The 25,746-nt window shown below is 44.3% G+C and overlaps 1 protein-coding gene across 1 annotated transcript; it reads right to left on the bottom strand.

Moving 5' to 3' along the window:
• Window positions 1–441: 441 nt before the first annotated feature.
• On the bottom strand, window positions 442–24,662 carry T265_13819 (hypothetical protein; the record flags this gene model as incomplete). The annotated part of the gene is made up of 10 exons (XM_009170661.1): window positions 442–1,043; window positions 2,805–2,891; window positions 3,041–3,121; window positions 8,944–9,244; window positions 15,551–15,639; window positions 16,377–16,590; window positions 16,941–17,237; window positions 18,872–18,947; window positions 19,584–19,680; window positions 24,182–24,662. Coding segments are annotated over 10 exons (2,325 nt in total), but the record flags the coding sequence as incomplete, so codon positions are not given.
• Between the last annotated feature and the right edge of the window lie 1,084 nt (window positions 24,663–25,746).

The raw sequence follows: 25,746 nt of genomic DNA, 5'->3' as shown, positions 1-25,746 counted from the left end.
GAGCGGTACTCAGGTTCCATTGTCATTAAAAGGTTCACCTGAATGGGGATGGTGTTGGAAACCCGATTACCCAGCATGCTTAACCGCTACCCTCACTGTTACTGAGCATGTACCTACTGAACCTTTAAATATTCAGCATCTAATTTTCACGATGTGCCGAGCAACGACACAGTGAATCTCATTGTTCTCTAGGATAGATTCTAAACAAGGTCAACAGTAATATATGCTTGTTAGCACAGAATCAAGAATACACCTTTTGCGTTTTGTCTACACCTGAAGACAAGGTTTGGTCGAACGGTCTCCATTTTGATTAAACAAAAGTTGAACTACTGCCTGAAACTTGTTCTCTGTCGTGTCAGGGAAAGCAAATTTTCACTGTACAATCGACCGATTATCGCCGGAGAGGAAATCTGCATCGAATAGGCCAAATGTCAGAGAAGTTCACGGTTGATCATCCAGGTAATTTGCTTCAACAACGTTTTCCGCTGTGACATCCTCCGTGTCTACCACATCCCATCCCAAACCATACCTTTGCATCCACTCACTCAGATGCCTTCTAGAAGCTTCGGCACGGTCTGCTACTCTGTCTGCTTTTTCGACCAGTTTTTCGGCCAAATTAAAGTGACGTTCTGCTTCGTCGTACATCCACTGAGCAGATTCATATAGTGAGTTGATCTGATCCATCAGATCACGAATAAATTGATCCTGTTCAAGCAATGTTATATTGGAGGTGATTGCTAGAATATTTTCATTTGAAGAAATCTCAAATTCAGCTTCTGATGGGCCGTCTGATTTATCGCTTTCCAGATAGTTTTTCACCTGTTTCTCCCTAGTGGATGCTGTTGGGTGTGTAGTTTCTGCTGATTGTGTCAAGTCCCCTTCTGCGTAAGTGTGATTGTCAAGTCCAAACAGCAATTGCAATTGAATGGGTTGGTTGGGATCTTCAGGTTCCGGTTCTGTGATCATTAGAACGTGGGAATACATAAGAGAGAGTGTGTGTGATAAAGGTGAATGGTGATTCAGCTGGCATGGCCTGACAGTTACTGGATAGAAACTACAGTGATCGGTACGTTATGACAACCAAGTGTTTTTAATTTCAACTCATACGCTCTGATTACAACAAACCAGTTTCTCCAACTATAAAAATATCTTGTATTTTTTGGACTTCCAGGACGATTTTTTTCCCGTACCATAAAATGTGATATCAACGTGCATTCCACAACCACCCACAACTAATCCAAAATTTCAGGTGTTGGTGGTCGTAAGATTTTTTAGAACGCATACTCACATGACTATCATTTGAACAATCGTCATCCTGTCCTGCAGTTGTCATTCTGTTGACCCCGCAGTGTAATTCAACGCAGTGTAATTCACGCTTTTTTCCCGGGCAAATGACGCACAGTCCTTCTCGACATTTTGTTCGCGATAAGAAGGTGCACGTAAAACTCACAGTTAGAAAATCTCCATAAAAACGAAACTCCCTAGATCTAGGTGGAATCTAATTTCCCATATCGAAGTGAGCAGCGCCTGGGTATGTCGAACTCGGTAATAAACGCACGTCGTACTCGTGGCGAGCAAACATCTAACTACCTGCACGAAGCAATCTGTCTCGCTCACCAAGGTATCTTCAAAACCCTAAAATCAGTTAATGTGAATTCATTTCATGAGGGGGCAAGCGACGAACTCGGCTAGTCATCACCTACACAAGGGATTGAGCAAGAGGGAATTACGAATAATACCTGCTCTGTCGTTCGCCAGTACTGACAAAAAAGCTAAGCCCGTCAACGCGGAATGCGCAGGACATCTACCGGTTATTGAATTTCGGACGCATAATATGGTATGAATGGACACGGAGATGGTTGCAGCGGTAAGTACGGGAATCTAGCAGCGGTTTTTTCCAGATCGGAAACTCCGGAACTTCAGGCAGTTTGTAGAGTGAAACTGGATATGTTGGTTTCCCACTCCACACTGACTGAGTTATCAAATTCGGCCTCCGTTGTAGCGTCTGCAATCAGCTTTTATGTGACACAACAGTGTACAGAACGGCAAACGCTATGCTGGGTCCCATACCTGGTGATGTGTAGAGTAAGGATAATACACGTCTGGTTCTTTCAAACGACGCCAAGCACATGCCTTAGGATGAACAGTGGCTTGAATTTTTGAGACAACATCCATCTAGTACTTGTTGAATTTACCCATTAGGACTGTCACTGAAATTAACGCAGATATATCATACCCGTTTGGAACTCATCTTATCAGCTGGAATAACAAAAAAAAACCAACTGATTCTTATACGACCACATAGAATCTTGGAAATGCGAATTTCAAGTAAGGTAATATAAGTGTATAAGGCACCTTGAGGTGGGCACGAACTATTGAGTTTATACTTCTAGGAAGATGCGTCATCAAGTCGGCCACCAAGTGCAAATGCTCCACGTCACACCTACGCGCAGGAACTTCACATATGATTTGTCATAATCGTTCAACTGGTCAACAACTTATCTAGTTCCGTCCACCCTGGACATAGCATTTTGAAGCTCAATACTAGGTTTTCGGATGTGTTTACATAAATTAATGCTAATTGTACCCGGAAGAAGTACCTCGGTTGGTAGTTTACATCCCGGCGTATTTCATTACAGACCTTTGAAATCAACTGTCATAGAACTTTCACATCCTCCTTTAAGCGTTCCTTGCTGGTGCATCTTTCATCGCGTATTCTGTGACAGAGCCAGCAGTAGTGTGGTAATCAAATGATGTACACAGAAATGTATCAGGCCAAATCATCCTGCGGACAAGCAACTCACCCAGAAGCAATTCCACGAAGTTTTTGGCGAGTGGTGTGGTATCTGTGACCGTCTGGTTCAGTTCTGCCCAAAACATTTCACCATAAGCTGGCACAAATACCTATGTGGTCCAATATAGTAGTGTGGTGACGCGGAGCACAAGGATTAGCCCCACCTCAAATTTGGTGACTAATTTTATGAATACGACAGTGCATAGAAAAAAAAATTTCGAACAGATCATAGCTATAATAATTTACCTTCCGCTTTGATGTATGCGATTGAGAGCTCGAGGAGAATTAGGACGGAACATGGCCAATGCATTTTTGTCACACTGTCAGCTGAAGAAAAGAGCGAAATTCACGGCTGCCCAGCATGGTTTCAGAAAAAACAGATCCTGTCTGTCCAATCTCCTCATTACCTTAGACGAATGGACGCAAGCTGTGGACAATGGAAATCCCGTTCACGCATGCTATCTAGACATCTCCAAGGCATTTGATCGCGTGAACCATAACATATTGTTACAAAAACTCGAGCATTATGGTATTACGGGAAAGCTGCTGGCTTGGCTTGAAATCTGTTTGGCTGACCGAGACGCGCGTGTATGTGTTGACGGCGCTCTGTCCAAGCCAATTGCAGCTACAAGTGGAGTACCCCAAGGCTCCGTTCTTGGGCCTACTTTATTTTTATTATACGTAAACGATATACCTGAGCTCGTGAGCAGTAAAATCACTTTATTCGCGGACGATATCAAGATATGGTCAAGCATACGCACCATTGAAGGCAGTCACCGATTACAAAAAGATCTCGACACACTTTATGATTGGTCACTGAAAAACAGACTACCGTTTAACCTCCAAAAATGTAAAATGCTCCGTGGGTCCACAACCACTTTCTTGGACTAGTGAAGAAAAAAATCTGGGCGTGTGGGTCAGCAGCTGTTTAAAAAACTCCTTGCAATGCACAGCCGTCTACAAGAGGACCTCACAAGTCCTGTCGCTCCTAAAACGGATTTTTGGTCGTTTCACTCGACTGGCACTGCCCCGAGTAATCAATACCTACATCCGACCAACCATGGAATACGCTATACAAGCTATCGGCGCATCAGGGGAGACCTAATTCTAACATACAATATACTGAAGACACTTAATCATCCGCTGGAAAATCTCTTTGTCCGACATCAACCACGAACGGGCAGGAGGCATGACTTTTCGCTCGCGGTACCTCACCCGAGGGTGAACTGTCGACGGAACTATTTGCGGCTCGTGTATGTTTCATTTGGAACTCGCTACCTCCCAATGTTGTACATTCGCCGAGCTTAACCATTTTCAAGAACAATTTAGATGCATAGTTTATGTCCAAACCGAATCTGGAACTGTTTAACTCCATGTGATACTCAGCAAACATTACGCATATTTTTGCGTCCCTTTGTATATATACGTTCACCCTATGGTCGTTGTAAAGTTAACTGCTTTTTAGACCATTAAACCTTGAATTACCTTGAAAAAAAGGAGCAGTAGAAGGTGAAAAAAATCCGTTTTTGAAAGCCCCAACGCTAACGCCACGGTGGCACCAAGAAATCAAGTCACACTAATTAGGAACCAGGAGAAAATGAGCTGTGATCCATTTGTGTAACTGTGAAATGAGTAGAAAATCAAAGTAAAGTAGGGAGAACCAATAGTCGCTCCATCTAACTCATCCATGTTTGCATGCTCAAGACGTCTTACTAGCCATATCAAAGCATCCTCACTCTTTGTAAGAGTAGCCACTGGGGATGAAACCACATCCTAATGGGTGTCTTAAAGTGAACGGTTCGGTGTTGTTTTAGGTCGGGCCTGAGTTTGAAATAGGTTAGCCGATGAGTTAATAAGGAATAGTTAACCACTTGCATATTTATCACGCGATAAGTTGACTGTTTAGTGTGTCATGAGGTCATTCAGGGAAATTGAGTTACTCTGATACTGTAGCAACTTTTTTATTCAACGATCGATGTGCTTGGCCCATGAAGCCTATCAATTCGAATAGCAAAGTTTGTAACCCAATCGACGAGGGCAGTTACCGGGGAAAGTAACCACAGATTGCATGACAATCATAAACTATGGTATCAGAAAGCATGAAATTCAGCCGAATCTACTGGTTGTGATAATTCAGCTGGGATTCAGATGAGTCACTCTTTAAAAGCAAACTGGTATTCAACTGAGTGTGTTTGTCGAAGCTTGTCTAAATTGGGTTCAAGTAGAACTCAAGGTTGATTGAAACTCAAAAACTGTCCCTAACTGGTGAGCCATAGTAGGAAGGGCGAAACCACTCGTGGGCTATCGAGGAGTTTTCACCAACACTGAGTAATGTGCCACGTCTAAGCATGAACTTTGTTCTCTTTTGTTTGTTCTCTTTATCACATCCACTGCAGTCTTGTTAGGCATTATACAGTAATGGGAGGGATTATTGGACAACTGCAGACAGAGGTTTGTTACCACACTGGCACTGAGTTATCGCCCTGAGAGCTCCGGGCGTATGGTGTTTCCTATGTAGCGATCACCCACTTAGGGAGTATCTTACATGCGGTCACAAATTTCTTTCAAGATACATCTCATTTATCGAACCAACTTTAAAGAGACCATATTAACAAGATGGAAACCAACCGAAATTAACTGATGCCTACGACCTGGGTTGTTCCAACTCGACAAGTGTCATCCAAGTTAAAACAACAAGCTTACTGTTCAACTAACCAGAAGGCATTTAGAACGTTTCACTCAGAAGTAGAATTCAGATGAACAGTTGAGTATCGATCACCCTAATGCAGCCTTGATTGGTACCAAACTCAGAACCAAGCGACAATGCGAGCAGAATCCCACGTTTCTGGGACAAATTGGTAGAATCATGTCGAACTTCAGTTTAATATCATCAGAACACCGACTACAGTTTAAGCTTTGTCGCATCAGCCTTCTTCCGACTAGATAGACGTCGTATATTAAAACAAGCCGTGTTAGGTGGGTACCTGCTACTGAATATCGAACTACGGTGTTCCCTTAGTATCAGGTTCGAATAAAGCAACAACGGAATCTGTGATATGTCATTCGCTTTGTATGCACCTGCTTGCAGATGCAACTGGTTAATTGGGGATTGCCTGTTGTTTAGTTCGGTTGACCCTTTCAGGCTTTGCTTGGTGGTACTGCGCATGATGGGTCACTTGAGTATTTTCCTTTAAGCGAATCTGTGCCTTTAGTCAGATTGGTTTCGTCCGCATTTTTGTAAGTTAAGTATTCCCTCTTAAATTTTTTACACTTAATCTTTTGTTATTGTCTCAAGAGAAGCGGGTGATGCAGTGGGGGAACCAGCAAAGTGAGGAAGCTTCACCATGTGAGGTGACAGCGAAGCAAATGACCTTGTGGCACATTCTATGATCTTCCTTTCAAGCCACCGTATCTTTGATATTCCGTTGTGGATAGAGCGTTGAGCCAAGTACCGACATATAAGTTGCAACACCGTCAGGAAGCCAAAACAAGACAGCAGTGGTCAGTATATTACAAGAATAGTCCAGCTCTTGAATGGGGAGTATACACACGTTCTAATCCTCAAGCTGGCGAGTTAGGAGATTGTTAATCTAACCTCTAACCTTTGGTCAACCAAGAATGGGAGACTATGCGACTGGTTTAGCTCACTGGTTTATAAAGGCGCGCAAACAGTAAAGTACAGTCACTACGTGACGTGGTACGTTGCTTGTAAAGTCTTTATCCGAGCCGTACTCGGAACCGAAGGTTAGTAAGTAATCAGGGCGCGAATTTACTAACCGGAAGGTCTACAACCTCTGCCTCTCGAATTCCTCTGTCTAGGCTTTGGCAACCCAGTAGTATCCCAGCTCTTGTGTTCCCTTTGGGTGGCATGGCAGCTAGGCACCGAAAGGTTGTTACAGCTGAATGACCAACCCAAGGAAACAGAAGCAAACTGTTGAGCGTGGTAGAGCTGTTTTACATTCCTTCGCCTTGTTAAAATACCTCGTTTTCTGGTCACTGGGGCAACCGTTGCAGCATTTAAAAGTTGTCAGTGTTGGCTCAGTAGTGGTCAGCTGTAGAGTTAGTTCATTTCACAGATTGGGAAGGCATCCAAAGTCAGCTCTCCCGTCCTGAGATAAATTATTCTAAAGGGTGGACATTCTCTTTTGCAACATGTGACTGATTCACGTATAGTGACAGTTTATTACAGTTAGGGTGTCTTTACTAATAACTGCACGCAACAAAAAGCCAAAGGTATTGAACTTCAGGTTATTTAAACTGGAAGACTTTTTGAATATTGACTGAGCTGCACCGCCTTCACAAACCCACTTCAGCTGCACAAAGAACGAAACGGGGCTGGGTAGCACATTGGTTAATTTCACGGATTTCCGTTTCATCAAAATATATTTTATGAGATGTTGGCATTTCTTTTACTTTCACCAGTCATTAGCGTAAAACATGTACAGGTTTACCGCATGGGAACTATGGTCTGATGAATAGCATGTGAAGGCATTCCGAGACAAAGGGGTAGTCGGAGCTGTGTCAAAGTAAACAGATGTTTTGAGCACGGAACCGGCTATCTTAGCTTGATCGGCGTTGCCTCAGCGGATGCTAGCATTTGGGAGTTTGACTGCGCTTTCGAACGGCAAATGAATGTCTGCTCTATCCTGCCACATGCGAATCTGCTTGGCATAGCCTCTTTAGATAAAGGATGTCACAGATATAACATTAACCTGTGCTGTCAACCGCAAAAACAACCTGGATCAGTAGTCGGCATGTCCACCTGGCAGTTTTTGTCTCAGGGATCCACAAACGCGGCCAAGTCGAGGCACCGTTCTATAGAGAGAAAACATTTGTACCCACAATGAACTGCAAAATGAATTTCTATGCACAAAGCTAGAGTGGACTCGGCTGATACTGTCGAAACCAAAGTAGGTTCCTTAAGGCTACCATCTGAAGCAAACCAAACGTTTGCGAGCATTAAACAGAAGCCAACTGTCTCTCATCCTCACAGTGTTCCATCCGCCCAGCAGATAATAAGTTTGTCCACTTTGGCCCTGTGACTTCAAATTAACAAACCTGGAGGGAACGGCCCTTCTGCATCTCAGTTCATCTATCAGTTCACCTGCCATTGCGATGACAAATATCAGCAGAACAGACCGACTCATCTTTCGTAGAATCACAGAACACCTATGAAAATACCTGATGCCCTTCATGAGACAATGGTTGTCTGGTGGTCACCCTACGACCCCGAAACCAGCATCAACACTTGCAAGACCAGACAGTCGTTCACTGTTTGGGTACGCAATCAAACACCACATAGGCTAGCGTATGGTAGCACCTATCAAGCTGAGGCAGCCAGTTCTATGTGGGCAAAAGTCGTTGATTCGGAACACCTTGGAACTCAGCTCCGACTCCCCGCTATCTATGAATGACATCACGTGTTTTCTAAACTGTAGTTTCAATGCGCCTAACTCAGAGATGTGTGTTTTACGTGGACGGCTGGTGAGAGTAAAATAGATTGCAACCCATTAACTACTTTTTCTCACGGCTTCGGTGGATGGATAATTAAGACCCAGTGTTTCATACTTCCATTTCCGTGTCCAGAGTTCTAATCTATGCATAAACGTCTTCCAGTTAGATGCCGACGCAAGTCTTGAAAAAATGTGTACACACGCCGCCCCCAGTAAGGGAGTAAAATGATACCAGTTGTTGCCATTTTGAACGTTGGCAGCATGCTGCCGTGTAATTTCGGGTGTTGGTTCAATCATTACAGCCAGGTAGGTGTCATGTTTTAGCAAACAAAAGCGTCGAAAAGCACATAAGTTCCTACTCCATAAATATATGGACCCCAGTAGGCTACACTCCTGCTTCAATTCAGATGGAGAATCTCAGGAATCTTCCAAACGCGATTAAATTTCTTAGCTGCACTGGGTAGCTGTACAAAAGCTGGATCTTTTTCAGGCAAGTATGGGAAAAACAAAATGACCGTTGGTATCAGGACGGATAACTCACTCCCTGTTACTCATTCTGAAACGGTGGAGTGAAGATCACTGTACCGTCTGGTTAGTTTGGTAGTTTGTGACGCCCGATCACACTGTTGGACAGTCATAATGGTCCGGCAGCCGAGCTCAAATTATCGACCGACTGTCCTACTAATCGGGGCACACCTGCCCGGTTGTTTTGGTAGTAAACTGAAAAATAAAAATATCGTTCAGCTGTAGCACCCTTCCGGTGCCTAACTGCCGTGCTACATGAAGAAAGCATGAGGGCTGGGATACTTTCAGGTTGCCCAAGCCTAGACAGGCGAAGTCGAGAGGGAGAGGTGGGGTTCGAACCACGGGCCTTTTGGTCAGTAACTTCGTGCTCTAACCACTTGGGCCATCTCGCCGAAACCGGATCTAACATATAGGCATACCACTGGGCCTGACGCGAACGAAACAACGTGCTACGCAAAAGGGAGGTAATAAACTGAACCAACATCTGGCTAAAAATCTTGATTAACGAATTACAACTGAAAGCTCAGTAACTTTTTCGGTCCCGGACGTTCGACAGAACGACAAACATCTCACTCCAATACACGATTTACACTGGCAGTGCTACTCACTGAAGATTCGAAAAGCACTAGTTGGGTCGTGCATCAAATTAGGTTTGTGTATGCAATAATGGCCAATGTTTTTGAAATCGCTTATTCTAGCTCTCTCCGGAGACATCGCTCCGCGACAACTATCCGAACTAAATTATCCACTATAGGAGGGCGCTAAAATCCCATCAGACGAAATGCCTGATGTGAGGTTATACGATACGTTAAGGTATTGATGGTGAGCCAACGACTTCAATAAAATAAACCACGAAATTTATAATTCTGCATGCTTACTCGTTTGAATCTCGTCACCGCTCAGTCGCTTCTGTCTATGCTTAATACAACCACTGACAAATATTGCGTATTGCTGAAGTAGGTAGGATTTGTTCTACCCAATAAGCTCTGTGAGTGCACAGTTAAGTATTGATTAGACATTAATGAGAAGACTTAATGTGGTGTTCGCCAAAACTCTATAATAAGCAATAAGCACCCATCAATGGGTGCGCGCACTAATTAGTGGACCGAACTAGGTATTGCGGTCAAATCTGGTTACGGGTTAAAAATATGCATGCTAACGCCACAGTATATATAAATATATACATATAAGAGTATACTTGTACAATTATTTCCAAAAGTGGCAAATCGATTCTGTCGTATTGTCCCATCAAAAATCTTCAACTTGTGCCTTGTTAGATCGGTTTATCCCTTATTACAGAGTGGTGGTCATAAGAAATATTGTGGTAGCCAGGTGGTTTGAGTTCGACCCCGATAGCATCATGAGTCCAAAATGATAAGCATAAAGATTTGCTTATAAAATTGATTTGGACGCCTTACATCGTATAGGTGGACCACCCTGCTAGGTACTTTTCCAAAAGCTTTAATCGGAAACGCAGAACTACGACGGCAACGGTCCACTGAAAATGATATTCATCCCCTGACCACATCATAGTGAGTTTTATGTGTGACCTGAAAACACTAATGAACAGCGGTTCATCATCAACATCATCATAGAAAACATGACATTAGTGTTTAACACTGATGCCGCGCTGCCGTACAACAATGACAGTGAAAGCTTTATTGTGACGGAAAGAATGAAAAATGGACGGGAAGGGACTTGGTGCTAGCTAACCACAACCAGTCTGAGGTGCTTACACCTCCAGACACTCATTCAGGCAATATTAAGATTACATGACTGTAAACCACATGGGAAATAAAAAAAACGTAACGAAAACTAACGGATCAAAAAAAGAGAGCTGCTAAAAATAGGAGGCCATTCAACCAATCAATCACTCAGAAAATAAAGCAAGGAGGAAACGGCCCAATCAAAACGGAGGAACAGAACTGTGCAATTAAAGTCGCTTAACCAGCGAACCAGACGCGCAGTTCAGCGTCCACCGATGTCCCTCCCCAACCCCTTCCCACCGCACAAGCAAACGTCGCTGGGCCATTTGACTGTCAGTCATCTGACCGAAGGGCCTTATGCTCCACGCTGCCTACAAACATTAAACAAAATAACACCTTTCTAAATCCACGAGATCCTTTCTATACGGGAGCTTTTAACGTCCGTACTCTATGTCAAATTGGCAAACAGGCATTGCATCTCAGAACTCCAAGGATGAACTCAGCTCTTTCACAGTTCTCCCTCCGTGTGTCCGGTGACCCATAAGCGATGACTCGTGGAATATATGGCGTGGGAGTTGCACTCAGCCCCAGAGCTGAACGCGCTTTGCTGGATTGGATCCCAGAGAACAGTCATCTCTGCGCCGTTATCCAGTTCAATCAAGCTCAATGCCTCTCGGCATAGAAGGCGGTGCCAGTCTGTAGTGTTGGCTTATGCCCCAACGGACTGCAGTTCTGATGCGGAGAAGGACACTTTCTATCGAGAGCTATTCGGGATCATTCGTCAGGCGAAAAGCACTGACAATGTGATCCTTGCAGGCGATTTGAACGCCCAAATAGGTCGTCTGAGCTCCTCGGAACCACATTTGGGTGGTCGATTCGGAGTCGATGCTCGCAGCACAGACAACGGAGATCGACTCCTTCAGTTGTGTACTGATCATTAACTGTTTCTGACAAATACGAACTTTCAACATAAATGTTCACATCGCGCTACCCGGTGGCCACTAACTGCAAATCAACCGTGGATCCAGTTGAACAACGTGACCATCAGCCACCGGTGGAGAGCCACAATTCAAGGCTGCCGTTCCTTCTGGGGCACACCACTAGATTCCGATCACTCCATGGTGCGCGCACGCTTGACAGTTCATTTCCCTTCAGGCCCTCGCAAGTCGGCAAGAAGCATGCCAATCCACCAGCTTCGATGAACTGCCATAGCTCAACAGTATCGATCTGAGCTAGCCCAACAACTCTCCACAGTAAAACAACACTGTGGTGGTAGTGAGCATGTGGATGAAGCGTGGCAAAATCTGAAAGGAGCTATACTAGCGGCGTTCAGAGCTGCCTGCCCGACTTCTCCAATTCTACAACCAGACCAATGGATGTCGTCGAGGTCGCTATCCATGACTGATGCCAGGAAAGCCATACCAGCGTGCAACGAGTTCGACGGTGCACGCAAATTCCCCAAACGCCAAATAGTGAAGAGTTTAGGGAGCTCTGGAATCTCTAGTGGACATCAAAAGCTCTGGAGATGTAGAAGGCTTTTGCTACGGGAAACAGCCATGCCCTTTATCAACTGATACGATTGACTGGCCCTAGGAAAGCAACGGTCAGCGAAACGATAAGTGAAAAAGATGGCTCATTAATTCACGCGCAACAACGTCGACTGGAGAGATGGGCCAAACAGTTCGAAGAGCAGTTCGGTTGGCCTCATGCAACACAATCAGTGGAAGTAATGCATACGGGCGAATGGGATGTAAACCTTGATCGCCATTCGGAAGAAGAGACAAGTTACGAAATAGCCGTACTAAAGCGTGAGAAGGCACCAAGACCGGACGGCCTGTATCCAAACCTCTTCAAAGAAGGCAGAAAATCCATGGTAACCCATCTGACAAAGCCTATTGGTGCAATATGGAACGAAAATAAGATGCCTGCAGGATGGAGCATGTCGACACTTATCCCTATCTTCAAAAAGGGTACGCGGACGCTATGTGAAAACCACCGTGACATCAGCCTGTTAGCTGTGGTGTCGAAGGTACTCTCTGGCCTTACCCTTCGAAGGTTGACTGAACACAGAGGGAGACAGATCCATGAAAACCAAGCTTGGTTCCGTTCTGCAAGAGGTTGCATCGATCATATCTTCACCCTCCGACAGATTCTGGAAAGGCGACACTCTTCCCAGCAACCAACAATGGTTGTGTTTCTTGATCTGAAAGCTGTTTTTGACTCTGTGGACCGTCAGACACTATGGCGCTGTCTTTGGAGGAAAGGTCTCCCCCACAAATTCTTGACTTTCCTTAGAGCGATGCACGCCAACTCCCGCGGCCATGTGAAGGTCTATGGGAAGCTCTCGCCTGAGTTCATCACATCAAATGGGGTCAGACAGAGATGCCCTCTCTAACCTTTTCTCTTCAACTTCGTCATTTATACGATCATGGAAGACTCACTACCAGCATCTAATGCCCGTGGGGTTGATGTGCTCCCCGGGCGTCCCCTCACAGATATCGAGTACGTAGACGACATGGCTCTTCTTGGATCGGACCCCGTGATAATGCAAACAATATTAACTAATCTAAATAATTCGGCCTCACTGTTCGGAATGCGCTTCACACCTGATAAGTGTAAAGTGCTACTGCGAGACTAGATGGGATCGAATCTTAGCCTCACTCTTTCGGATGAACCGATTGAGTTATTAGACAAATTTGTTTACCTAGGTAGCTTTATCAGTCCCTGTGGTCTCCCAAAAGATGATATTTCCATCCAGATTGGGAGGACCAGAGCAGCTTTTGTGAACCTGTGGCGTAGGCGTGACGTAAGCTTATCTGTCAAGGGTCGAGTTTACAATGCTGCCGTGCGCTCCATATTACTATACGGATCTGAGACCTGGCGCTGCGCGCCGAGGACGTCAAAAGACTTTCAGTGTTTGACCATCGATGTCTTCGGAGCATTGCCTGAATCTGGCTAGAACACCGGGTCGAATGGTATATTCGGGAGAAATAACTCACCATCGATAGATGAACTGATCACACTACGTAGGTTGCGCTGGCTTGGCCACATGCTGCGTCTGCCAGTCGACCGACTTCCTCGAAGAGCTCTTTTCGCACAACCACACTAAGGGTGGCCATACAATGACCTGGAAGCGAAATATAAAAGTCATTACCAGCAAAAGCAGCTGCACTGGTCATTGTTGTCTTCCTGGATGGGGACAACGAGACGGCCCACCACAATGGTTAGAGACATTGTCAGACGGCCCGATCACGCCCTCAATGGCGCTCATGCATCCAGGCTATTGCATTGATTGCATAGTACCCTTCCCAATTAACAGTCCACTGACAGGGCTGTACTTACGTACCAATTTATCAGCTCCGGTCTCCAATGCGCAGCTGCCCACCCCACCTCCCCAAATCATCGGTGAACGAAACTGTGGCAGCTACAACACTTAACGACAATTAGGTGATTATCACAGCTGACAACGATGATGATGAATCTCTTAAAGTGCAACCAATATGAGTCCTCACTTATCTAAAATCACTTCGGTTATGGTCTCACTCTCGCCCCCTCTAAACACGAAGGAACGAAATGAACTGCGAACACCCCAATGTTTTCACAAATAAAGGCATCCTTCTAAGACAGAAGATAGCTTCTTTCCTAAAGCATTCGATTAAACCTTCCCATGTTTTTTCACGTAAAACCTATCAGTTGAGTTTTCTCGAGTCTGCATCAAAGTTAGTCCTAGAAATGCACTATTTTTCGTCTAGGTGGGGTTCCAAGTTGCATCAGTCGGTTTGGTTGTTTTAGCTCGTAGGTCCAAGGGGTACCCCGTGGGATAGGCTATTGAAACCGTCGAGTAAGGGTAAGGATGAATGGGTATTCGCTTATCAAATGAACCTGTAAGACTGGCCTCGTTCAGCTTCCATCCTACCTAATAAAAAAGTCACAAAAGTGTATATCAATAAGCCGTTACGATGGCTTGATTACCTGTTGTGATGAGACATTGCTGATGAGCCCGTGAGATGAGTGTGTTATATGACCTGAAGGTGTATTCACATGTATACACTTTGAGGTGTGCGATTTTTAGATTAGCCGTCTAGAAAATCCTACGCCCCGAAGGCTTCGGCGGACCCAGGCACTTGCTGATGTGTCACCAGCAGGTTTAGACGACGGTACGGCATTCTTGATGAACTTAACGGTGCGTGGATGCGCTCATGTAAACTGGGAAGGTCGAATATCTGAGGCGAACTTTTCTCCAGTTCATGCGGGGTTGAAAAAACCAGATAGTAATAGAAAACCTATTCTGCTGGACATATTTAAATTCTGAGTGATAACGGCGTTTTACGCATTGTGACGTATAAAAAAAACTCTAGTCGCATTGGCGACATTCACTGGCTTTTTATGAGTGCATGATCTTTGCAGGATGTTTCAAGTGAAGATTTTCGTGCGGAAATGTTTGGCAGAGCACAGCTGACAATGATGATGATACAAAGAAATGAGATCACAACGCAACTCAGATTCCCAACTGACCAGCCAAATTACGCGAAAACCGCCTCGGGACCAATCAATCATTTTAGAGTTATTAGACACTGTTGAGAAACTATATAAGCAGAGGCGCAAGAGGAGGAATTTACCCACTGGACCCTGTACTGACGATGTTAACTCGATTGATGAGGGGACGTTTGCAGTCAAATTGTCAAGCTCGGCGAACAGAACTGGTGAACGTGTTATGCAAGCGATGCTTACCACGAGTCTTTATACTGATAAGCCTGTGTCAATTAACATAGGCCAGTTGACTTGTTATACGTTTTAGATGCTGTTTCTTGAATCACGTGAATGCCGGACGAAATGATCGTGGGGAATTGTTCAACCAAAAAAAGATTCAGAACGACGTTCAGTATAAAAATTATTGTGGTACATATATTGTACAAAAATATAGGTGATTTGATAAGGTCAACATTCACAGAAAGGTAAATGAATTACTGAGTGCGCTAGATGTCCACCAGCACGCTATCAGACGCATTTTGCATAGTAATATCCATCTCCATAAGGGAGGGCGGAACTGGGTTTTCTTCGACTTGACTGACCTGACGAGTTTCATCATTTTCGGGTAACTTGGACAAGGTGTGAAGAGGAAGGGTGGCTTTTAGTGCATTCTTCAAAACGGATGGAGCGCCTGCAACGAAAAAAATAAGCCGAGCGTAAAATTTCTGGCTCGAAGGAGTAGAAAGGTTAAATCTCGAGATTCCGCAGCAAAATAGCCACAATTTGAATCAATGTGACCACAAAAAGGACCTGATACTACAATGTGTTACATCGACGGAGGGACCTGAAGGCTGAAGGTGTGAACTGAGCATCTACAGTAAAGAAACTTGAGAAAAGTACCCATTCACTGCACGTGATCAGCCGATGCGTTCAGTAGTTAATGCTCCCTGTTAAGAAACCAACCGCTCGTGAAATCAGGTTGCCCTCGAGGTTTAGTTTCCTAAATGTAAAACTGGAGACCATTTCAGTGGGTCAAGTAGCCAGCTTACTTGCTCTCTGAATGGGGGTTGGACATAATTGGTGAACTGACGTTGAAAACGATAGAGAATACATAGTTTGTGAATAGTCAACTACTGAGTTTTTATTGGTGAGTCTTATTGGTGTCCTATCCGTGTTCAGAACCATGAACAACGTTCCAAGAGCTTGAGCGGGATTCGATCCTTCACCTGAAGAGTATTCACAAATATTAGGTTTTGGCATTCGTAAGATCGATTGATACACTTGGGGAAGGAAGTTCGGACAAGTACCGATGTCCAAACTTTGAACCAGAGATAAGTAAAGCTTATCCGGAGGATGCACTGAGACAAGAGAGACTGACACTATTCAAAACATGCTGGGAGAGCAAGCGATCCAGACAGAAAAACGTACGTGGAGTAGCTTTTGTTTGAGATAGCTGTCCTCCCTGAGATGAAGTTCGAGCCGCCAGTCGTTCCAAAGCCAAACGCCGGTTACGCTCAGCCCGATCTTCTTCGGAGACTGCCGGTGTGGCAGAAGATTGACCAGAAAAAGTATCCGGAGGCTCTTCAGTGAATGGAGATCCGTAATTCAAGAGTGATGGCGAAGGAGTAGTGACAGGCATGAGCTGAAGGAAATGTGAAATTTATTTGGGCTTAGTCGTTAACTTCAATTTAGATGGTAGGGCACAGTAAAGTGGACAGATAAGGCGGAGACCTTGTGAAATGGGGTGGGACGAGTGAGAAAGCTGCCCGCCTCCAGTTCAATGAAACTAAAAAAAACGGTTGACGAGTGCTTTACTTATCAGCCAAAATATAGAAGCAGCACGCCATCTCTTAGATCACCGAATGTAACAAGACAGTCCTATGGTTTAGATAGGCAGAAGCTTAAAAGTTATTCAATAAACAGAAGGATACTAAGACTTGACTTCAGGACACAAACAACCACAACTAATTCATGGAAGAGGGCATACTGTACCTCAGAAGCCGCAGGCATCGTACGTAAAGCACGCTCCCAGGCTGCCTCTTCATCCTCCACTTCTGATGGCGGACCCGGTTCCTTCATTGGCAAGTCTGAGTCCTCTTCATCTTCCACTTGCTCCACACTCATATAAGGAGGCCATATACCATTACGCAGACGATGCAATGCCACTTGAATTTCTCGACGAGTGCCAACTTTTTCCAGTCGTTCTATGATTTCTGGAAAACTGGATTTTGACAAAAGGCGGTTTGCCCATGCTTCGTAAACGAACAGCAGACGATCGAGATCTTGAAACTATGGACGAAGATAACAGCTTAGATAAATAAATAAGCAGCTAAATTTCTCGTGTAAATGTTGGGCAGAGGTCTACTAGCAAGCCTGATCAGGCCTAACTGATGTGTGATGGGCCAAATAAATCGCTGGATGAAGATGGACTGGTGCCAAAGTAAGCTTTGACTACTCTACGGTGAGAACTCAACGACTAAACACGTTTGATCACCCATTTCGCACGAGTATGTCTTCGGTGCACACACTTTACAGTGGTACGCTTCGCATAAGGCTTTCGATATGCTTCTGGAGGCTCGCCACCGTTTTCCTACTACAATCACAGGTTAGACGCGGCAGCAAAGGAGAAAACGGCTGCTTTAGTGACTGAATGGAACATTACTGTTTGCGCACACCAGAATAAGCTTCAAATAAATTGTCGCAGAAAACTGATAAGACTGACTCGTTCACGGAGGCCAGTATGTTGGGTTATCGACTCCTACATAACAACTTCCTCTCTCATAGGAAGACTGACAGGCGAACAATCGTTCAGACAACATCAGCTAGTAGGGATCGGGTGGCCGATACTTAGAGACATGTCCAGACATACCAAACACGATGACGAAGGGTAGCAGAATGAGATGTTACAAAATCAGACAGACCCGCTCGGGGTGTTGGTGAAAATATGGAAATTCCTCTCCGCCATGTTGAATCAATAATCCGTCATTCAGCTGGAACACTCTTTTGGTGCCTAATTGCCGTGCCACCAGAAGCAAGCAAAAGGGCTGAGATATTGCCGAATTGCCTAAGCTTAGGTAGGAGCATTCGAGGTGCAGAGGTTGGGTTCAAATCACGGACCTTCCAGTCAGTCGCACCTTAACCACTGAGCTATCTCGGCTCCATAGCAAATACTACTGCTTCATCTCACCGAAAAATCAACATTCCAAGGTGAAATGCACTAGGGAGTTATTGGCCAACACACCCTTTGTGAAAGGGGTTCAATAAACTACATGATACTGCAAAATTCTGAAGCGTTGTTCAAAGGGAACTGTGGCGCTGTAGACAAAAAAAGAGTGAATGAGACACTCACCTGAGTTTTCATCGATTCATCAGTACTATCCGCGATGAATGACCACGCATGTGGTCATGTTTAGCTAGAACACTATGGTACGTGTGAATTCTATGCTAATAGCTCTATTGAAAAGAGGACTCCAGGTGAACTGCACGCAAGCAGCCCTGATACCGATTGATTCTCCAAAACGTCTTCATTTATGGTTTCACAGAAATGTATGGTTGATAGGAATGCGATCAACTCATTGAACATAAAGAAGGCTGGTCCGTAGTGATCAACATACATTACTTACATACATTACTTTCTGATGATGCTCTGTGATTCTGCGCCTTGTGGCTCGTTTCACACTAAGGGTTTAGCTAAAGTGCTCAGTCTAAGGTCACATACTGGCTCTTGGTGTTTCAATTGTGTGACGGCACATTGCATCGAATCCCCGGTCGCCATATTAGCCTAGTTACCATAAGACCAACAAATTGAAGCACAGCGAAGATGTGTAGTCATTGTGATTGTCCCTTACAGGTAGCGGTGCAATTCTGACGGAATTTCATACGCGACGATAGTATAAAAGAGATACAGTAAAGTGAAGACCTACTTCGAATCCTTTTCCTCGAAAACGGACCTTCTTGAAGTCTTCCAGTAAGGCAGGTAGCCCCTTATCGCTTAGGAGACTAAAACGGGACGAAAAGGGAAATTAGATTAGAAAAATTCATTTACGCACATTACAATTTGTTGGTCATAAAACCGAACAATGACCAAGCTTTAAAATTCAACGGGGGAGCCAGTCGCAATTCAGAAACATGTGAAGCTGGAGTCAATCACTACTGTGGTCGTCGAACTTGGGACACCAGTAAAGCTTGGTGACGTGAACATACAATCGCTCAGCTGTAACATCTTTTCGGCGCCTAACTGCTATGACATCTGAAGGAGATTTGAAGCCTGTGGTACTGTCAGGTTGTTCAAGTCTAGACAACAGCATTCGAGATGCCGGAGTTAGTTTCGAATCATGGAACTTACGGAAAGTAAGTTGACGCTATAACTACTGAGCTATCTCGAGCTCAAAAACTGGGCCTGAAGGTGGTGTAAGTGCAGGACAACGGAAAGATAATCTAAAACACTTCAGCATACTTTGATCGGTCGTGTGGAGCTAAATCGCTCGAAGACGAGCCATCGCAAATTCGCAAACTAAAACAGAGCTAGAGACTTACTCTTCCCATATGACAATGGGGATGAAATATCAGGTCCAAAACGTGTTAACTGCATATCTAGTGCAGTTGCACAGCTCAGATCACATTACAAAAACTCACATTTGTGGATCTAACTTTGGACGTGGATGCTGCACGGTTTTCTTTGCTGCGCCCTTGGCAAGCCTTCGTAATCGGTTAAGAACATCTTCGTCCACGTCTGAAGGCGGCAAAGGAAATAGAATTAGAAAAAACTATTGTCCGAACCCTAGTATGCCATTCAGGAATTTCAGACGTATAGGAATTTCGTAAAGATGAGCAGAATTGCGATAGATACTCCACGGAATGTGGGTGATGTGTAGGAAGAGGCGGAAAAGATATGGATTGGACATGTCAAACTCGGAACAAACTGGGCATATATTGTCACCCATTAGTTGAGTTTTCCAAACGAATTTTTGCTTGAATCAGTGCACCAGCAGTGTCTTTCAAACGTAACGAACCGAAGAGCAAGGCTTATGGACAGTAGTACTAAGTAGAACTGCTCGCTAGAGATCAAGTGATCACGCGGTTAAGAGTAATCATCCTTGACCCAGAGGGTATTTTGCTCCGTGGAGGATTTTGAAGTTGGAAGTACTTCGTTCTTAGCAAGTTTGACGCACCATTCTGCCCGCAAGACGAACAGTGCCCGCGTTATTGATTACTAAACTTCGGGAAACCGTAGGAGAAAGGGAAGTGTTGTATCGTCTCAAGAATGTGATTGGTGCGTGAGAGATTGCTAACCGTTTAAAGAAGGCACTTTAAAAAACCTTAAGATATGTACAATTTTTTTTGCACGATCGGTAATTCGGAAAAATTCGGTGAGAAGGATTCTTATGTTCTCTAAAATAATCTAAGAGTTTCTGCGTCTCAGACAAGACTTCCCCTGAAGAAAGGTAAGCTTCGTATTGTTGACGTCAGGAAGCTTTTGGCTAATAGACACGGAAGTCATTCTAGATGCAAGACGACAAACCAAAAGTGTTCACATTGAACTACAACGGCTTAAAATGACTGCAAATATAGAGAAAACAATAAAAACCATTTTAACTATTAATATAGGAGCGTACCAACACGATTTTTCATTAGGCTGTATCACCTCAATGGACGCCGACAGGCAGACGTCTGCATACTTCCCAATGAAGAGTGATCGTAGTTTCTCGTCAACTCTCTTACATTGGAGTCACAGACTTCTTCTGATCCAGAAGCTTAATACGTAATAGAGTGAAACGGTCTTCTAGTGAGGAATTATCTGTGATTTTCGACTTCTCAAGAGAGATGTCGCCTAGTAAGTGAGGACAATGTATGTTGACATGTCGAGAAGCATTATTCGGTGGTTTATTCTTAGTGGGGGTCATCAGCAGTGCGTATCTAGAAAAAAACTTGAGAAGTTCCGAACCTGTAACCTCTCGACTAAAACGTTCAGCCCCACCGCGCACTAACTAGCAGTTTCCCGACAGTTACTTATTCCCATATTCTCCAGAGACCCCAATCTATTCAAAACGCTCGTAGTACGTGAGTTCTGTTTAGGCGCGTAGAACATCGCAACATGCCTTTTATGTGTATTTTGTCATGACAGAGGAGGGTGCGTGTCTTTTACGATCACACCAGAAAAAGTTCACATTGTTTGATGGCGATCTCCCATTTAGAGAGAATTACATGGCGAATGGAACAACTTTGGTCGTTCCATGTAAGTTTTCAAATCCTACTCTGAATGGGCCACCTGGGAAGACAGTGCAAAACTTTTCAGGCGAGGGGCAGTTTCTTTTATGGAGGGGAATAGTAGCAAAAGCGAAAAAAAAAACGAAAAAAAAACAAGAAATGCAGAAGAGCCTAATTGGAATAGGGTAGTAGAGTTACTGAAACGGAACTACACAACGAACCAACCAACGCATCACAAATGCCGAAAGGACCAATCAGATTAGGGACCACACGATCCGCACACAACCAAGCATGTTGCGGATATTGACTACTACGTTAGAAACTACACAAGCGCAAACAGAACTGGCGGAATTAACAAACCAGCCGCGCACTAAAAAAGCTTCCCCGCATGGTGACGGAGCGTTTGCAAGCCAGTCTGCCAGAGTGCAGCAGACAACCAAAATACCACATGGCAAACAATCAAAGAATCATGAAGATACCACTGTTTTCTAAAGCGCTGTTTCCGAAAAGCTTGCCGTTTTCACCATACTTGTGATTCGCAATGCACCATTTGCAGCATTCAGTTTGTGTTAGCAGCCCCTTCACTGTGCAGCGTTTATTCGTAAGAACCTAAACATTTTGACAGATGGATGTCCCTAGGTCCTCAATAAATCTGGAGGTGGTTAGATAAAGGATACCAAACCATGTTGGCCGTGAGGCTTATTTCGTTACATCCAATCACCGAATTCGTTTGGAGGAACAAACCTATACGAGGACAAAAACAAGCATTTGGTTCCAGCTGCCTGATAGAGCTCAATGACATTTCTGAAGAACGTTCAACAGGAAAATAAGAACGCTTTTTAGAAAGCCAGAAAAACAAAACCAGTGATTCCTTGTTCGCTCATCGACGGGATTTTCATCAAAATGTGCCTGCGAATCTTATTAAAACCTTGGGTTTGGGGTTTATTTCTTCAGGGCTAGAGAGTTAATCCAAATTTCAAGTTACCGGCCGTAATTGGGCTCTTTCGACGGGTGACCTCCTCTGAAGATGCTGTATCTTCTCGGCTAGCTAGTAGATAACAGTACCAGAGTTCAACTAAAGCCTTCCAGATAACCGTCTCGATTATACAGCGGTGGTCGGTTTCATGTATATTTTTGGTGGAACGACGAACAGCGCGCTTATCAAAAAAGTTCTTTCTTGATAAGAATTTCACACAAAATAAGACTGAGCTTATTGACCACATACAGGTCAGTGAGAACAAGGTTGATGAGACAGTGTCTAAACTGCCGTCGGCGTTCAGATAACATTAAACTGAAGTTCGATATGACTCTGTCGATTTAGCCCATAAACGTGGGATGTTGCTCGCAATATTGCTTAGTTCTGAGCTCGGTACCGGTCACGGCTGAATAAGGGCGACCCGGTACTGTTCTGTCCACTGAATGTTTGTGTTTGAATGAAACGTACCGCAGGTACTGGGACTGCTGTAGTTTCTATCCGATGGGTTAACAATGAGTTTTTTGTGGTCACATTCGTCAGGTTCATTGGAGTCACTAGTCAGTGGTTACAATCTGATGTTTGCGCAGAATACAAGGTTAGTGGAGATTCGGGCACTGTCTCTACATGATGAGCCCCAAGAAGTGCGGAGCCGATCGTGGGCTGTTGAAGAGTTTTCAGAAACCCATTGATTAGTGTACTTCGTCAATTCAATGTATTGCGATATCTCGAAAATGGTACCCGACTGAAATATGAGGCGGCTGATGCAGCACATTAAGTTGAGTGAGAATATCATAAATGAGCGATTCAGCTAGGTTTCAAGTGAGTCCCCGGTGAAGACCAAATCGTATACAAGTGAGTGTATTTGTCGAAATTAACACTCATTATTTATCAAGGCTGTAAGCTTGCAAAGCAAAATCTGTGAGAAACGTTCCAGAGAACAACGTTATCCTAGATAACACGTCACTTGTTACAGCATATGATGAACTATCAGACGGATTAGCAACTGTAGCTTAGCTGAGAGTGACAAACAAGGTAACCAGTGCCACGACTTAGCAGTGAGTGTATTGAAGGGTCTCTCAAAAATATGATGATACGTTTTTGTGACAACGTGACTGGTACCTAGCTGTGTTTGTGGCAGAAGTGGGGCATCACCGCACCCTCTCGAAGTGGGTTCTACACTTTCTCCATTTCGGAAAGAATTCATGTCTTGGGCGCATGGTTTTGCGGCCGAAACCAACTGCATAGAAGTTCGGTGACTGAACAGCTGGTTGTTAGAACGTTAAAATGCTCACACATTAGTGCCGAGGAATCGCTGACGTATTGTGACGTGTGCTATTCATTTTTAAGAACCCCCTATAAGCTGATTTACTGCAGCCTGACCTGCGTGTCGTCAAAAGAACACTCATGACGTAATGGAGGAAGGAGAAGGGATTCAGATAGGAGAGGTTTGAGATAAAAAAGGTCGTGACAGTATGACCTTTGGCAAGATACATAAAATAGCTTCCCAACTAAAACACGAGGAGGCTTTTATGCAGTACAGCCAGTTGAAAAGTATCCTAAACCAGATTCAGCTTGGATTTAGTTGAGTCTCTGTTAGCACCGACTTAATTTGCATGCCAGTTGTGCTAGACTTCGGCAAATGTACACTAAGATGAGCGAGACATGTGATTTTTGTTGTATAGACCAACGTGAAAGCGCTTTCTGGACGAGTTCTACAGCAAAGTTGCAGATGCCTGTAGGCACGTAAACTGGACCACTCGAATCCGATCCACCCGAATTTCAAGATCTCCTGGATCAGTGTGGGCTGACCGCAATGAAAAACCTACTAGACAGGTTCGCCCATTGTCCTTGGGGTGACCACAAGGAAAAAAACGAGAGAATAATTGTTCATATGGAAAATGTGATGAATTGTGAAGTTCATAACAGAAGACTTAGGGTAGAATAGAAATTCAAAATCATGTTGGAAGCTTAGCAAAATAGTCATCCTCTGCAGGATTATTCAAATGCAGACGATCATCAAGCGATGAAATCGACGCAAATGAGCACTAACCTTCGTCTCTGGGGGCATCACCTTGGGATACTTCAGGCTCTGCTCGACCGCGTACGTTTGAAGGTGTTGGTGAACCACGACGAATATCAGGGTGGCGTTCACCCGATCGTTTTTTATCACCATATTTCGGGGGAGCGAAATATTCTTCCTCTCCAGATTCTACAAATTCAGAACGACTGGAATCCGAAGATCCAGGTTCCTTTTCCTCATCCTCAGAACTTTCTTCAGTTTCATCATCACTGATCTCCGGAATAGGAATAGACGAGGGTAAAAGGGGAAAACTGGCTAAGGAAGGATCGATATTTTCAAAGTCCTGTGGATCGTGTTCCTCATCTTCGTCTTCGTCTAATAAGCGCAATCGACGACGACGCTGATGGACAGTCTTCTGGACATTGTCATCGTGCTCAGCTTCAGAAATCCGAGTACTGCTCAAAACTCGGTTAGCAAAGTGCTTAGTAAGATAAGGATTGTCGGCGGTAGCCTGAAACGAAAAAAATCTCGAGTGAACAGTCAAGATGTCAGCACATGAAAATAGGTTCACATGGTCAGATAATGTTTTCAGAAAAATGGCGAAACTGAGCGGTCCTCAGTAAGTTGACGTAAAACTTTAGGGATAGAAAAAAGTCGAAGAGAAGTTAGAAGACTTCAACTAAGCAATCGTTCACACTATGAGTTCACTATGAGTCGCTTTCAGTCATGTCATATGGAGGAGAATTAATGGGACATACTAGCACTCCTTGCGTACAATGGCTTTAAAGTGATTTGTGGTTGCACCAAAAGGATAATCCAACACATAAAAATATGTGAGAGTCAGTCTGTCGTGTATTCAGTCATGAATGATCTTGCTGATGAAAATCATCTAGAATAAGTCAGGACTGCTGATCCGATGTTCCCGGGCAACCTTTCGGATGGACTGATTGTCAAACAGAGCTTGATAGATTTTCAACACTGTTCTCATGACTCTGATCCATAGAGTAAGATGGATCAAACCTAACCATTATACACCGCTCTCGACAGTCAAATTGACGTCACGTAGGCACAACGTCAGAGGTTGGCCTACCATGGCCCACTGGATTCAGGCAGTGAGTCCGTATTCTGCCAATTCGCCGGGGCTGATGAAGTTGTCTAGATAAACGAATTTACTTACCATACCTATGAATTTACGCGCAAGTACGAGCTGTGGATTTGATCCCCACTCAGTCTTGCAGTAACACTCTACACCTTGTAGGTGTGAGGCGCATACCCAACAATGCAGCCCACTTTAACCGGTTGGCATCATCATCTTCAGTCATAGAATCACGTACGTGTTGTACACTAATTATAGCTGCCGGTTTCGTTCACAATGGCCTGAGGAAATAAAAATCATTCAGCTGTAATAATCGTTCGGTATGTGGCTGCCATGCTACTTGAAGAAAGCACGAGGGTTGAGATACTGCCAGGTTACCCAAGCCTAAACAAGAGGAGTCGAGATGTAGAGGTTGGGTTCGACATAGGTTGGCAGGTTTGAGTCTTAACCACTGAGCAATCTCGAGAGGAGACAGCGGTAGGTAGCTACACATAAGATG

The sequence above is a fragment of the Opisthorchis viverrini genome (genome assembly GCF_000715545.1).
Source record: "Opisthorchis viverrini unplaced genomic scaffold opera_v5_107, whole genome shotgun sequence".
Classification (NCBI taxonomy): domain Eukaryota; kingdom Metazoa; phylum Platyhelminthes; class Trematoda; order Opisthorchiida; family Opisthorchiidae; genus Opisthorchis; species Opisthorchis viverrini.
Note: the sequence above shows the minus strand (reverse complement) of the source record. Positions and strands in the feature narration are given on the sequence as shown.